Consider the following 12,682-nt stretch of genomic DNA (forward strand, 5'->3'; position numbering starts at 1 on the left):
AAGCTTCCCTCCAGCTCCGCCATAATTAATAACTCAAGATATTTTTTTGCTAATTAGACAATATAAAAGAAAATTTATTTTGTTCTGCAGCAAATATAGCCAGCAGAAACGTGGAATCAATTTCAATAAATTTCGAGAAAAAAAACATCATTTTGAGGCTCTTCGATATTCAAGAAATTTTTATAATTGACAATTTATTTCATAAAACAAATCGAATTCAAGAAATCTGGTTTATATGACGATTTGAACCTACACGAAAATTAGTCTAACACTAAAATCAAACACTTTTTTTCTTGCCCTTCTCACTTTTATTGAAGAACGCGATGAGACTTTCATTTAACAAATGTATCTAAGCTGAACTTAATCAAAAATCAAAGTAAAACAGCAAGCAAATCTAATTTTAGCGAGCGTGAACCCCTTTAAACGTTTTCCTGCAAAAAATTTTATACCAAAATTAGTGTTATTGCTTTGTTCATTACCACTGAAAAGCAGCGTTAGTAATCTGAGAGGGTCAACACCAGAATCCAAAATACTTCCTTTTAAGTAGGTCTTTAATTCACTTCCATTCACATAATTTTCCATTATTCAGGAAGCTTTTTCGAAAAAAGCCAATCAACTAAATTATTGCAAGCTTCGTCGTCTAGCTCAATTGCCGTTCAAACTGCGGTGTCTTTGATATGCTGAAAAAAAAACAAAGAAAAAATCGATCAATTGGTACAACTCGTTCAACTACTCTTGAAATCAAAGCGACTCAAAAATTCAACATAAAACAGACAAACTATTAACATCATATCAAAATATGGCAGATGAGGTTAGACTAGATTCAGTTTGCAACATCCACATCAGTTTTTGCAACTTTCGAGTCTCTCTCAATTACGTCTCCGTTAGCTGTCACCGGAGAACCTTCTATATTGCGTCTTTTCAGGTCTTCTGTTTTATCCGAACCGTTGCTCAATTTGTCACTTGTGCAACCATTTTCAGTTTCGTTTTCATTCTCACCGTTCGATTTAGTCTCACCATTTTCTTTTGCCTCGTGATGTCCGTTCACTCCATTTTCAGATTTATTGCTTTCTTTGCTTCCCTCTTCATTGGTCGAGTCAATTTTGTCTGAAGGCACTTTGTCGTAAGTAGAATTGCTGTTCGCGGTCTTCGCTTTTCGTTCCGGAGTGTAGATTAGTTTCTCCGTCAGATGGTGTGCTCCCAGTGTTGCAATCACAGCTGTGACATTATCCAGCCCCGTTGTTGTGTCGCAGCTGTCCGAGATACACTTCTGAGCCAACTAAACAACATTCCTTCGAATTGACCAAACCAATCACTTAAATAAATTTACCTTACCTTCCACGGAGTAATAAGTTCGAAGAACAATATAGTTCTTCGATACGTATTTCTGTTTGAGTTGATATCAAATCTATTCTTTTTAATCTTGGATAACTTTGTGACTGCTAACATCAGCTTATCACTTAGTCTAAAGAAAGAAAGAATTTATTTTTCCGATAGGTAGTTACATTCATTGACAGAATAAAACATAAATTCAATGATAAAGTACTCATCACAAGGGAAAACTAACGAGACCATGAGGGTATACTAACAGCAGCCCTTTAATAGCAAACCCATGGTAGATAGCATCATGAATCAAAGGAAAAAGAAATCTAAAAAAAATCCAAGATACTTAAATTAATTTTAAACAGGTACAGTAACAATTTTTAAAATAAATGATATAATGCGTACAAACAGCGCTGAACACAGCGCTACAACCAATGTTTTGACGCCATATCCCACTGGCTGTACACTGACATCAAATTTTAATTTTTTCCCTTCTGAAAGTTTTGTAGGAAAAACATTGAGAAATTTCAAAAAAAAAATCACAAAAACCGTCATATCTATAAAACTAAGAGACTCTGGACCGCCGTATTTTTCCACATAATTCGCAACCCACAATTATCAATCCTATAGCATTTACCTAAGTCAGTGAAATTCCATGTATTTAAAAAATAAAAATAGAGTTGCAAGCTAGTTGTTACCTAACAGGTATCCATTTTTAAATTTATGATAAAAACTTTTTTATTTTCTTAAGTTCGAATTTTCTAATCCTTCTTTCGAGTAAGCCTCGTGTATTAAGCAGATTGTAAAGTCTACATCCCCGGTAGATAACTGATTGCTTTTCAAAACGTTTTTCTTAAATACTTCTTTCAATAGGTTTAATTTACCCCCTACGAGTTTCTCGTAGTGGATTTTCAAAACTGAATAACTTCTTTAAAAAATCTCCACTGCGGAGATTATTTATCGATCGTAGTACGAATTTCAGTAATTCGTAGACATGCTCATGCACTGTTAGCAGTTGATTTTTCGCGAAAATGTCTTCTGAGTGGTCACCACGTTTTCTAAAATATGTCAATTTCAATATCTTTTTCTGAAGCATAAAAATTGGCAGCAAGGAAAAAAGAATACAACAACCGTATACAAGAATGCCATATTGGATAGTTGTTTTGATGTTACTGCGCTAGTAAGCTAAAAGCTAATGTCGAGGTTTATAAAACCGTAGCTTTGAAATAATGCCTGATTGTTTTGCTACTAGCATTTTTACATAGTCTATATGGGACAAAAAGATCGTTTTGTTTTGAATCAACGTACACCCCCAAATACTTACAAACCGGTTCAGTTTTTATATCACAATTGTTTAATTGATGGGTCATCGAACTGGAGGAATTTACATTCATTTCTACTGTTTTATCCATATTTATAATCAGTTTATTGGCATTCAGCCAATAATTCAGTTTACGGATGTCCTCATTAATCAAAAAGTTTAATTGTCCCAATGCAGTTACATTGGTGTAATCTGCAAAAAGAACAATTTCAGATGATTTACAAACATGCGGTAGGTCATTTGTGTCAAAAAGAACCAGTAAAGGACCTAAAACAGATCCTTGAGGAACACCACAGGATATTGCGGACCAGTTGATTGATATTCTATTTATTTCCACACGTTGCATTCTTCCCCTTACGTACGAACTAAACCAATCATAATTATTCCTTTTGATGCCGTATGATTACAATTTCTGTAATAAAAGGGGATGTTCCATTGTATCAAATGTGTTTTTCAAAGAAAAAACAAAGCAATTATATTTTGCTTGCCGCATGACTGCATTTTTTCTGTAAAATCAACAAGTGCGTCAATAGTACTATGCTTCGTCTTGTCGGCAATAAATCAGAGAACTTTTCAAGATAATTCGAGATTATGGATTATTACCAGAACTTCGAGTTCTGTTACTGTATACAAAAATACAGATTGCTCAGCTTGGGTAAAAGGTGTTGATGGTAGACAATCCATGTTCTTTTTAAGGTCGTTGCCAATTGCTGAGAAAAAACTACTGAATTTTTCAGCAACATCCAAGGTTGATGAAGTATTGCAGTGCTGCAAATACGATTCCAGTATTGGCGCATTGGTATCATTCATGTTTTTTCCGCTTAAATCGTTTAGTAGTCTCCTATACAAGCAGAAAAATTCGCATGATGGTATTTGCTTTTTGCCCACTTTATTTCTTATTCAAGCTTCACTCGCAATTGTTTGAATCTATCTAGTAAAATTGGGTTGCTCGGTTGATTTTGCCATGAACGATGAGCTTACTTTCTTTTGGTTTTTAAATTATTCAATGTTCTAATGATCCATTTTTTTATTCCGTATTTGTGTTTATTTGCATGGGTGCATAAAATGTAGTAATTTTATTAAAACTGCGGCAAAATTGTTAAATGATGCAGGAGGGTCAGAATTATAGCAAACTGCGACTTCATTTTCTTTTAATTCTGATTGCAAATTGCTAATATACATGGCAGGTGCTTGTTTATTATTAACAAATTGTAGGCCACGAAAAGATTGACTTTTTCTTTTTTTTTAAAAAACTAGGTGGATTCCATTGTTATAGGATCGGATAACGATCGGAAAAACCCTGGTACTCTAAAACAAAGTGATGCGTTTTAGTTAAAATTAGATATATGAAATGATGCAGGCAGGTTTTTGTTGTTTCAGTAACTCTTGTTGCTTTTGTATCGCCTAATTCATAGCCATTTAGAAAACAGCTCAGGTTGTTTTTGGATAGCTGATTAATCTTAAAACAATCGATTTTGAAATCACCACATATTACAATTCTTAACGATGGCGAAAAGTTATCTTCCAGAAAATTATCCAGCTGATCGATAAAACCAAGTTTGTTTATTCTAGAAGGGTTGTACATCACGGCAATTTTGAACTAACAGTTATCTTTTTCAATTTTCGCTCCTTGATGCGTGCGGGAATTTATTTCAAAAACTTCAAGTCAGAGCTTATTTGTATCATAACCCCACTTACACGTGTTTTACGGTTGTATGTTACAAACTTATTGTGGTCGTCAATGAGACAGCATTTACAATCATCATTATGTTAACCAAGCTTCTGATAAGAATAAAATGGAAGGCAGAGACTCAAGACTGTATACTAATGCTTCCAGTTCATTAAGATGACCTTTCAGAGAACGAACATTTATATGTAGCATAGAAACTTTATGTTCCGGAGAGGGCCGCCGGTTGGTAGAAAACACCAGTAAAGCAACAGCAAAGGAAAACAATATCAAAACTATAATCAAGTAGATGAGCGCCATCATAGAGCCCGATTTCTTTATTGAGATAATTATCATTTCTTGCAGGAAGTAGATATTTCCCTCTCTGGACCAAGTCACCGCAATTCGCTCGTCAGTTTTCATTAGTATGAGGAAGTTCAGTTTAGCCTTGGTTAAATCTTAGAATATTTTAACATCTTGTGTGTTCAGTTGGCGCTTCTTTTTCAAGAGATCCACTTTTGCAACTCGATGACAAAAAATAATAATGATGGGTTTGGTTTTCCTCGACCCGGTAGTCGATGAGCAATTGATATATCCTGCTCGGTGATATTTGCTCCTATCTCATTTGCAATGTTCAGTACTTTATTTGTCGTCTCTTCCACTGATTCATGGCTCCCACTTTCCGCATTTCTGGCTATTCCGCTAATGGGAACATTTTGCTTTCTGTTGTAGCTTTCCAGCAACTCAGCTTCAGATAGGCTCTTGAGGTTGCAGCGACTTTCTTGTGAGCATAGATGTTTTTTTTTACTTCAGAGAGAACTTGTTTCTTCATGTCTTCAGTAGCAACATTGATCATATTCGCCATCAACTCCTTCATCTCATGTTTCAGATTTGCAAACATAGTTGGGATTATACCGCTGATCGATGCTTTGATGGTTGTCTAGATTAGCTGCACTAGGTTGTTCTCTGAAGTTTCCTGTTCGATGGGACTAAGAACTGTACATACTCGTTTGTTCTCGACTTCAGGATGGGTGAATGGCCTTGGTATTTTAGAGTGGGAATGTTGTATCAGGCTTCGAAATAGGTTGATAGGTTGTTTGAATGGGTATCAGGATTTGAGACATTGTTTAATGGAATATCAATCATGATCATTTACAGCTTCTGAAAAACTTATCACAACAATTAGTCTCGCTCAATTACGGTGCCGATTCACTAGACATAAAAATACGTGACACAGCAAAACTTAAATACGTTGCATTGAAGTCTCTTCATACAGAATTTAATTAAATTATCCAGACAAAACACATAAAACTTGAAATTTAAAACGCGTTCTGATCGAATTGGGTTGATTTTGGAAAAAACATCAAGACAAAACTTGCTTACAACAGTTAGTATAAAAAAGTTTTTTTTTTCGAAATTCGGGCACAAAATTTTACATGCATTTTTTTGGCTTTTTAAGTCAATCAAAAATAACGCAGAAATTACCTGGTCAATTACTGACAAAATTATATCACAGTTACCTAACAAACTCTTACGTAAACTAACAAATTTCGCAAAATGTTTAAATTTGTTTTAACAGTAAAAGTGGCATTTTTTGTCTATTAAACAAAAATCAATTGGTTTATACGTTTTCTTGGAGATTACACCATTCTTTAACTTTCTTGGGCTCTATAAGAGGTGCCTTTTGAAATCAGTTTGTCAGTAATTGACCCTGTAGTTCAGCGTAATTTTTGATTGACTAAAAAAGCTAAAACTAATCTATTTTTGGGTTAAACTTAGGGCCTGAAATTTGAAGAAAAATTTTTTTTTTAAATTCTATTATTTACCTTCTGTGCGGTTAAGAAGAGATTCTGAGACTTCATGCTCTCCTTGACTGATTGCGCTGCCACCTCGTTGGTCAAACACTCCCACACGCCATCACAGCCCACGATCAAAAAATCCAACTCCTCCTGACCGCATGCTCCGTTAAGGACAGTGGCGTCTGCGGATGCACTTCTGGACTTGGACAGATCAGTAACTGAAACATCTGGCATACAAGAGATCCTCTGCTTCTCAGGGGGCAAGTCTGAGTCCTGCTTGTATCTGTGGTCACCTGCGAATAAGCTTCACCTCAAGATTAATATTTTGACCAGTTAGTGATCTTAGATTTTCGAGGGGTTCTTCAGTTGAAAGGTAATACCGTATTCAATTTTTTGAAAAATCAAACAAATGCCACAGTTGACTGCACGCCTGCTTTTGACTTCTTGGGTGTCACGATTTAGACCAAAACCGAAAATTACTATAAGTGCACCATCTCTGCTAATTTAAAATAAGAATGAATTTGATGGTTCATGAACATGAAAATCAAAACTCTCATTTAGCTACCCTGATGAGGATCAGGCTATTTACAGCCCGGCATACCATATTCACAGTTAATATGTACTGCATTGCACATAAAATGGGCAGATCATAAATTTTGACTTCCGGGTAGGATGCAATTAGGCAAAAATCAGGTGGTTTTGGCAATCAATTTGAAACAGATACATCACAAAATAGACCCTTGGGTTTAAAATTAATATTTTGACCAAAACGGGACAACTTCCATAATTCCTCAAAATCAGTGAATTTGGCATTGAAGAAAAACATTTGAACTATTTCATCCAAATGATGAGATGCAGCATGATTTTGCCTTCAATGAAAATTACTTTCCAGAAAATATGCAAGACAATTGAATTTTAAACAAGCATAGACATGAATAAAACTTACACAGCGGTAACAAAGCGGACACGTGCTTGAGCGACAGGTTGCGCTGACAAAAATGTTTGAGAAAAACTCAAAAACTTAAGTAAAAACTTAAAAATATATAAAATAGGCCCCTTAAACTCTTTGCATTTCAAGAATAATTGATGATTGGTGCTTTTTGATAAGTTAATCTAATTTGAGAAAACCGGATCATTATGTAAAGTTTTAATTCCAAAAAATCTGAACATTAAAATACACGTTCGAAACTAGAAGTCGATCACGTTTTTATTGACCTTTACCCTTTTGCTGTTCGATAGTTGAGTTTGCCTTCCTTTTAACAATGGGAATGCATTTAACTCAAAAACAAATCACAAGTCAAACCGAATCACAAGCGAAAAATCAAGATTGAGCGTGAACAAACTATTTTTTTCACTACGTTCATTACTCTTTGTATTTTTTTTGCTCCTCAAAATACTCAAAAGCAGCCTCTAAGCCGAAACGTCTTAAGTCAATTAAGGAAAAAAAAAATTAAAAATTGATATACTTAAATTGGAGTTGGTCAACTACAACCAACTTAAAAAATAAATTTCGAATCGAACACGCAATTGAAATTTAGACAACTCAATGGGGAGCGGTGGTGAAGCGGTTTCGTCTTCGCCTCTCATTCGCGGCTCACCATGATCCGTGCTCGTTGCTTGAGGATGAAGCAACATTGCCCAGCCCAGAAAATGATCTTAATTTTAGACATCCTCAAAATTTGTCTGTTCGGTGACGGAAATACAGATGGATGGAGATGACGACCAATTCAGTCATCCTGTGAACGAAGTTATTTACGGGAAAAACACCAGTACCCGATTGCAACACCCTTACTTATCGCAACGGCAACCAAGTTTAAATGACATTTGGAAAATTGTCAAGTAACTCATTGAAACCGGAAAAATGATTGACATTTAAAAAAAAAACATTTCAAGAAATTCGAACTTGAAAAATCTTAATGATTTAACTTTTTTTATACAAAAACTATCATTGAGTATACAACATATAAGAAAGCAGCATTTAGGGCTGCTAGTCAAAAACTGTTGGTCTAATTAAATCGTGTTTCATTCTGCTGACCTATTGCACGTGTAAGATTGAGTCCCCCGTCTACCCTGCCCGCGTGTATCTCGCCGCCCGCCTCGTACACCCTGTCCACCTCCTCCTGCACTGCGGGCGTGTGGTCACGTGACAGGGCCACCACTGTCTGCTGCTGCTGACCCTCGCCTGCTGCTGCTGCCTTGTAGCACAGCACACACCTGGAGTCGCCCGCATTGGCCACGTACAGTTTCGAGTCCACTTTGAGAGCGACCACTGCTGTGCAGCCAGAATCATAGCCAGGCTGCCATAAACATAATAATCATAGTAATAACTAGAGGCAACTATCCGAACAGGGAGGGTTTTCAAAGGAAAAAGAAGCTAATCGATAGTTTCAAGTTAACATAATACAACCTTAGCGTTGCTTGTTTAACCAACACATGGTAAAAGAAATTCACTTGGCTCAAAAAAAATAGATATCTGAACAAGAGAAGCTTTATTTTGATTTTTTAAATCACCTTTTGCATGAGGGACTCTCCGCCAAGGAGTGGCTCATCTTCTGAACTGTCTTCATTCACCAGCTGTGCATAATCGCCCTGCAACACACACATTGCACTGAGAAAAGTGCAAAAATAGTATTCTTTCTACACATTTTCTGAATTTCCAAGTCAATTCAATCAAATCAAATGTACTAAATTGGATCAATGTCTAAGCATACCACTTGAGGTTGCTCATTGTTGTCACCGCTGCCTTGCGTATCCAACTTCTTTGGTGCTTTATTCTTTCGACTTGACTTGCTTTTCGACACTTCCGTTGTTGTCTCTTCTGTTTTTTCTTGTTCTTCAGGCTTGTCTGTTAATGTTTCTTTACAATTCGAACCCTTGTTCTCTTCACTTGATAATTTTGTGCTGATACCGTTGCTGTTACATGTGTCGCCACGTTCCATTGCAGTGCTTTCATTATTCTTCAAATTTGACTTAATCTCATCTGTATTTCCATTCTTTTTTGTGTCCACCTCTTTGTCATCGGTCTTCTTTCCCTCAGCTGGAAACAAAAACGTGAAATTAAATGAACTACAGGTCATTCAATAAAACTCATTGAACTAATTCATATCAGGAGGAATAGTTTGCACACAGGCGAAGCTGTGCCTCGCAAACACCAGCGACGAAACGGCATAAAAACAGCTTCAAAAGTGAAATAAAAAAAAATAAACCTCAAATTAGTGAAACTTTAGCAATGCAACAGATTCGAACCATCTATCTAGATATTCAAAGTCTTGCGCTCTTTCCACTGACGCTTAACTATTGCCTGACACTAGCCACAAACAAAGCAGAGATCAAATGCTTTGAATTTTCCAAAGCTACAGATCGTAATTGATTATAGTAAAAATGCCACTTAAATAACATTTCATTTGCGACTTAGGTTGGATAAAAAAAATATATTCATTCTAAGACACTACGCTCGCAAGCTCACGAGTGTAAAAAAAACGAAACGGGATATTTTACTTCAAAAATTGGCATTCAGAAACAAAAATTTTATCTCGACCAACTTTACTCACAGGGTTTTAACACAGAGGCGAAGCTGAGCTTTGCACCACTTGCGATACAAACCGAGAAAGCCGTTTAGTCGAAACAAAAAAAAATGGGCGGAAAAACTAGAAATATCAAAATGAATAAGGCATATGACACAAAGACATGCCAAGAAAATAAAATGTAGCATCCGAAGAAAATGGTCATGGTAAGAGTATGGTAAGAAAAACGATTTTTTTTTGGATTTCGTGTGGAAATGTCTTGCTTTTTCGCAAAAATTTCGGCGCGCTTCATCTAATTGGTAAAAATCAATAGTTAATTACGTGTAGGCTGTGGAATGAAGGTCATGTAATTAGTTTTTTGGTTCATGCTAAGTCAGTGGTAAGAGTTTGCGGGCAAAAACTTGGATTTTTTCATCAAAAAAATTGAATTTTTTTCAAAAAACTTCAAAATACGATAAGATTTGGTATAATTCGACCTATTAGCTATTTTTTTAGATAATCTTAATTTTTAAAACACTGCTCTATCTTCCTGAAACTATGCTGAAACCTACTGAAACTTCGAAATAAGTCAAATTTATGATTAAAAAAATTAAATTACGAAGGAAGTATATAAATCACTGCATCGTATAGTAAAATTACTGCCATAACTTACACTTACAAATATTAAACTACACAGTTACATAAAATTACTTATAAAATTAAAAACCTGCACATCATGCAGATTATTCAAGTTTCTCTGGTAAAATTTAAAAAGAAGAAATGCTGAAAAAATTGTGTAAAACCCACACAAATTATCAGTTTTTTGCAGTTTTCTGGGAACCATTCGCCAATACTTTTTTTGTTAGAAAGGAATTCGTTGTTCTTTTTCCACCCAAAGAACCCGCAACTACTAAGTTTTGTCCAATCGAACTATCATGATCCAGTGTTCCCCTCTATCATTGCTTGGAGCTGAGTGATGATTGAGTGACGAAAGAGTATTTTGTAATTTGAGGTATTTTATCAGAGGGGTAACATCCCATGTACCTGAACCTCAGTTCAGGAATTCGTTCAATATTTTTGCAGAAGTGAAAAATTATTCATCTTTGCAATTGTTAGCTGATTTACATCTAAAAACAAAGAAATAGATAGTTTGATAGTGTAATTTAGGATAAATAACTAAGTAAATGACTTACACACATTTAGGTATTGAAACAACAAATTCTCATACACAAGCCTTATGTACTAGACTAAAAGTTATCCCTGTTCCTGAAGAATTTGCTCTGTCAGTGAACGGATGCAAATCAAATACCAAGAGTTGAATTCGTTCGATATTTGTGCCTTATGAGGATATAATCCATTGGCGTTGTAAATCATTGTATTGTTAAAACAAACTTCACAATTGAAGAATAGTGAATGTAGTAGATCGTTTCCATAAGTTAAGCATGGTTCTGATTCTTCATCTGAATCATCCTCGGTTCGATACTGAGGATGAAAGGACTGATAATTTATCCCTTCATGTTCTGCTTTTTCTTTTTTGTAAGCATCCAACAATCTTCCCTTGAATAATTGAAGCTTCAAACTAAGATGGGTATCACGCATATCCAAGGAGAGATTACGATCCAATTCAGATTCAAACTCAATACTGCTTTCATCTCGAGAAGTACTGGGGAATATGTCTTGTGTGTAAGCTGAAATAATTTTTTCCAAAACTGGGATTTTGTCAAAAATCTCCAATGAAGTATTAGTATAAGCCCCGCACCCAAAATGATTTGGTTTATACTCATTTTATATTGTCAAAAATGTCTTTGCGAGAGCGACTGGTTTTCAATCTACATTTGGATCCGGCTCTACACTTGGATTTTTTATTCTTTTTCACCTCCCAGTTGCTTCCGAACTGTTTTTGTTCCCACATTTTTTGCAAATGTTTTGAGTTTTTTTACATCCACTAACAACTTCCCCAATCGCTGGAGCAGCGACTTCAAACAAATCTGCTCCAGATCTTTTTGCAGCTGGGACTAGGTACTTTTTAATAAAGGGAATTGCAGTTCTCCCACGAGTTTGCGCAAGAGCTCCAAATCCTCTTCCACGCAGTCTTGCATGTCCTCGAAAAAAACGGAAATCAGCTGAATTTAGAGCAACCATTTCGTATGAAGTTTCAATCAACTCGAGACAACTCGGGTAACTCCTACGGACACAAAAATAATTTTTTCGCCTGTAACATCTCTTAGTTCTATCTTGATACTATAGAAAGATTTTTTTAACAATTTTTTGAACTGTAAATTTGTAAAGGACTGATAATTTATGTACTGTCCTGTAGAAATTATATCTCTTCTTGTTACTTTGAAGATGAATGAAATACAACGCAATAAGGGAGTTTTTGTATCACAGACTATGTTATATTCCAGAATATCACTATTTATCATCAAAGAACGCATTCTTATAATGTCGTAAGAATACTGAGGATAACGTGGACCTTTTCCTTTCAATATATCCCGTTTGATTTTGTTCTAAATCACAACCCCAAATTGGACTCAAGTCAGAACTTTGAATAATAAACACTGACTGATCCTCAGGTGAATGAACGGATATCTTTTGTGTAATTTTATCTACTGATTTATATACTCCGTTATATTTAAAAACTTTAGCCTCTAGACGTTCTCGAATTTTGTTTTTCATGGCTACAACTATATCAACAATACTTGGATACAATCCTGATTCAATATGCATTGATTCAATCTTTCTTTTATCCTCAGAACTTTCTCTACCAACTACGAATGTAAACTTTCCCTCATAACACTTTGGTACAAAGAATGGTATGATATTTCTGAAATAGCAACCTCCCATTCTCCTTTCAAACGTAGAAGAAACTAACTCATTTCAAACGTCAGAAGAAACTAACTCAATAGTAAAAAAAATCCATGACAACTGATCGATAGACATGTAGTTTAAAAAATGATTTACCTTTATTCTGAACATTTTCTCAAGTTTTTCATAAAATTTTCCCAGAATTTCTTCTTTGTCGAGATCTTTGATGAAGTATGAATGGTTTGTATCCCTTTCGAAAAGGAAT

The 12,682-nt window shown here is 35.3% G+C and overlaps 1 protein-coding gene across 1 annotated transcript in view; it reads right to left on the reverse strand.

Annotated features, from left to right (window-relative positions):
- Nucleotides 1–692: 692 nt before the first annotated feature.
- The window catches only part of LOC134845524 (uncharacterized), a 33,176-nt gene continuing 21,186 nt past the window's right edge, over nt 693–12,682 (reverse strand). Inside the window, exons 5-9 of the mRNA XM_063862457.1 lie at nt 8,821–9,146; nt 8,621–8,698; nt 8,145–8,406; nt 6,137–6,402; nt 693–1,279 (exon numbers count right to left, since the gene is read on the reverse strand). Coding sequence (XP_063718527.1) covers nt 824–1,279; nt 6,137–6,402; nt 8,145–8,406; nt 8,621–8,698; nt 8,821–9,146 — 1,388 coding nt within the window. The 3' untranslated portion in view covers nt 693–823. The remainder of the gene's footprint in view (nt 1,280–6,136; nt 6,403–8,144; nt 8,407–8,620; nt 8,699–8,820; nt 9,147–12,682) is intronic.

This window comes from Symsagittifera roscoffensis, chromosome 1 (genome assembly GCF_963678635.1).
Source record: "Symsagittifera roscoffensis chromosome 1, txSymRosc1.1, whole genome shotgun sequence".
NCBI classification, from domain to species: domain Eukaryota; kingdom Metazoa; phylum Xenacoelomorpha; order Acoela; family Convolutidae; genus Symsagittifera; species Symsagittifera roscoffensis.